The sequence below is a fragment of the Centrocercus urophasianus genome, unplaced genomic scaffold (genome assembly GCF_019232065.1).
Source record: "Centrocercus urophasianus isolate 14NV4802_14NV808 unplaced genomic scaffold, USGS_Curo_1.0 seq_14, whole genome shotgun sequence".
Taxonomy (NCBI): Eukaryota; Metazoa; Chordata; class Aves; order Galliformes; family Phasianidae; genus Centrocercus; species Centrocercus urophasianus.
This window is the reverse complement of record NW_024884586.1, coordinates 50,869,565-50,872,639: the sequence shown is the minus strand read 5'-3', so window position 1 is coordinate 50,872,639 and position 3,075 is coordinate 50,869,565. Positions and strand designations below refer to the sequence as shown.

General features: G+C 49.2%; 1 protein-coding gene across 1 annotated transcript; it reads right to left on the bottom strand.

Moving 5' to 3' along the window:
- Nucleotides 1-1,841: 1,841 nt before the first annotated feature.
- ARF6 (ADP ribosylation factor 6) lies at nucleotides 1,842-2,970 on the bottom strand. Its single transcript, XM_042814899.1, has one exon. It carries the CDS (start codon nucleotides 2,901-2,903, stop codon nucleotides 2,376-2,378), a length of 528 nt encoding a protein of 175 aa, XP_042670833.1. The 5' UTR covers nucleotides 2,904-2,970; the 3' UTR covers nucleotides 1,842-2,375.
- Nucleotides 2,971-3,075: the final 105 nt, after the last annotated feature.

Below are 3,075 nucleotides of genomic sequence, written 5' to 3'. Positions count from 1 at the left end.
TGCAAAAGCAGAATGTCTGAAGCTACAGAGTACAAACTGGTGGATGTGAGGCAATGCAAAGCCTGGCGAGGAGCTCTGCCCCGGCACACAGAGACGGGAAATGAAGTGATGGACGTTTCCATTTTGACTGAGAATAGATTTAAGAAAGTTCAAGAACCATTGAGAGAGCTTCAAGTTTTCCAGTTTAGGCATTTACTTTGTGCTTGGCTGTTTTATTTATGCTCCAGAAGAAAACAGAAACCGTATTCTTGCATTTTAGCCTTTATACCGCCACACTATTTGTTAAATTACATCAAGAGGAACACAAAAAGTTTGTAACAAGCTGGAAAATAGAGCAGTGACATTCCGACAGCAACAAGGCTCGGGTGGGAAGGACCCCCCTCCTCCAGAACTGAGATTGCAGTACTGGACACCAGGCTCATCTCACACCCCTCAGCTCGGCAGGGCTTGCAGTCAGTGCTCTATCTTCCAGCACCAAGAACCCATTCGGTCCCACTTGCACCCCACATCGCTTGGAACCAGATCCAAAGTAACTTTTGCATGGTCCAAAACATTCCATTTCAGAAGTGAATTCAGTATTATTTTTGTGTGTGTGTGTGTGTTAATCTTCCCATTCATCTTTGGTAAGAGCTCCATTTACAATGTACTTTGCACAACTGTAGTGTAATGCCCCAATTTCACATCAAACTCATATCCTTGAGGAAAAAAAAAAGAAAACAACATTTTCTTCTGGTTTTGTAGCATACATTCCTAGAATTCCCCAATCGAGTCGAACTCCTTGAGGAAATCAGAAGTTAATCCTTAAGGCTGAATCAGAACCAGCTGCTTTAGCATTTTTTGCGGCCAGCATTAATACTTGATTGAGACTTCACACTAACACTGGCTCTGGGTGGGGTGTTTTTGCCAGCCACACCTGCACGCTGTGGCACGGCGAATGAGCTGCTTGCCCTTTAAGAACTAATCATGGAAGTTTACATTCATAGTCGTATTCTCACTCTCTCCACCCCGCTCTCATTGGCAGTTACTCAATGGGCTTCAGCCATCCAACACGGCTCCCTTCCTACAGCACTGCAGCAGCAACTCGGGGCCGACGCTGCGCAGCTGTGCGGGAGCTCAGCCTGCTTCCCCAGGGCGCAGCTCAGCCCTCAGCTCTGCCCCCCTGCGCACCCACAGCCACGGGGCTCTGTTTGTTCTCCCAGCGGCACGCACTCAGAAACGAGAAACCCTGTCGAGATTCAGATGCCTGAAGGTGAAGCCAAAAGTGAGAAATCCTTTCAAGATTGTGAGGCCTGAAGATGAAGCAATGTGCCTTCATCCCGAGGCAGGCAAGTCGGTGCTAGACTTCTGCCCCAACCCGCCAATTTGGAGCAGAACTTGTTGCAACGCTTGCAGGTTATTGCTGCATTTTTCTGGAAGGAACCTATCTTGCATCGAATTGGAGACTGACCAAAGGAGTAAAAACTGCAGCTAAACATCATTCAATTTGTAATGCAAGACAGAAACGGAACAGTTCATACCCTGGAACTGTTATTACATCATTCACGTTTTATTCGCTATATGGTTGCTATGTAGGATGGGGAACTTATTTGCATCCCTTCTCATGCATGATGTATGGTTCAGAACTTCACAGCTGACATTTCAAAGCAGTTCTTACATTACCTAGTTAACATGACGCCCGATATGCACTTTGAACATGTTACAATGGTATTCCTATCTGCCACCGCGGGCAGGAATTCGTCTCGTTACGAGGCTGAGATATGGAGCCAGACCAAGAGTCACTACTTAGTTACAGATTAACAGAACTTTAAAAAAAGTCCTTAATATAAAAAGACAGACTGCAGTTTGATTTTAAGCAAGAGTTTTCAGTTTACTAGATGAAGTCGACCTATCGACATATTCCGCATGAAGGCAAAAAAGTAGCAATCTACAGCAAGTGAGAGAGGAACAAAAATATCATCAAAAAAGTAGAACCAGAAAGCATACACTGAAAATGGTACCCCTCCCCCAGCCGTCCCCCAAAATAATCAAACCATCTTAAGGGCTATCGAGAGAAAAAAAAAGAAGTTACTTAGCAAGTCTACAACGTGTCTTTCCCCTGTTTGCTGGAGGTCTGCCATAGCATCTAGTGCTTGTGTTCGTGTCACATTCGGAGGTTAGAGCATCCTAACGCCAAGCGAGGAGAGTTAAAACAGGAATCCAGTCAGGTGTGGAGAAGGAAAGGGTGGTCATTGGAGAAAGGTGATCATAATCCTATGGATGCTTTTGTTTTACTTTTCTGTAGAGAATCATTCTTCCGGAAAGCCGTGTGGGTTATTATTTTTTTTTTTTTCTCTTTTCCTCTTTAATTCTTTGTAGACTAAATAGTTACTCTCTCATTAGGATTTATAATTGGACGTTAACCATGTCAGCCCTTCGTAGAGTCCGTCCCCTGTCGTAGCACAGGAGGGCTGCACGTACCAATTCCTATCCCTGATCCGGGTCAGGCCCAGTTTCTCCTGGATTTCGTGGGGTTTCATGGCATCGGGCAGGTCCTGCTTGTTGGCGAAGATGAGGATGATGGCGTCCCGCATCTCCCTGTCGTTGATGATGCGGTGCAGCTCCTGGCGGGCCTCGTCGATGCGGTCGCGATCGGCGCAGTCCACCACGAAGATCAAGCCCTGCGTGCCCGTGTAGTAGTGCCTCCAGAGGGGCCGGATCTTGTCCTGCCCCCCCACATCCCACACGTTGAACTTGACGTTTTTGTAAGTGACCGTCTCCACGTTGAAGCCCACGGTGGGGATGGTGGTGACGGACTGGCCCAGCTTCAGTTTGTACAGGATGGTGGTTTTGCCGGCCGCGTCCAGCCCCAGCATCAGGATCCGCATCTCCTTGTTGCCGAAGATCTTGGATAGCACCTTGCCCATCTCGGCGGCATCCAAGGGCCCGGCGCCTGCTGCGGGGCGGAGGGCGCGGAGGGCGAGCGGCGAGAGCCCCGGGGCGGCCCGAGCGAGCGGGGCCGGGGCCGCGGCTCAGCGGCGACCGCGCATGGGGCGGCGGCGGAAACGGCGGGGCGGGGGCCGGAGGAAGGCCGTGGGG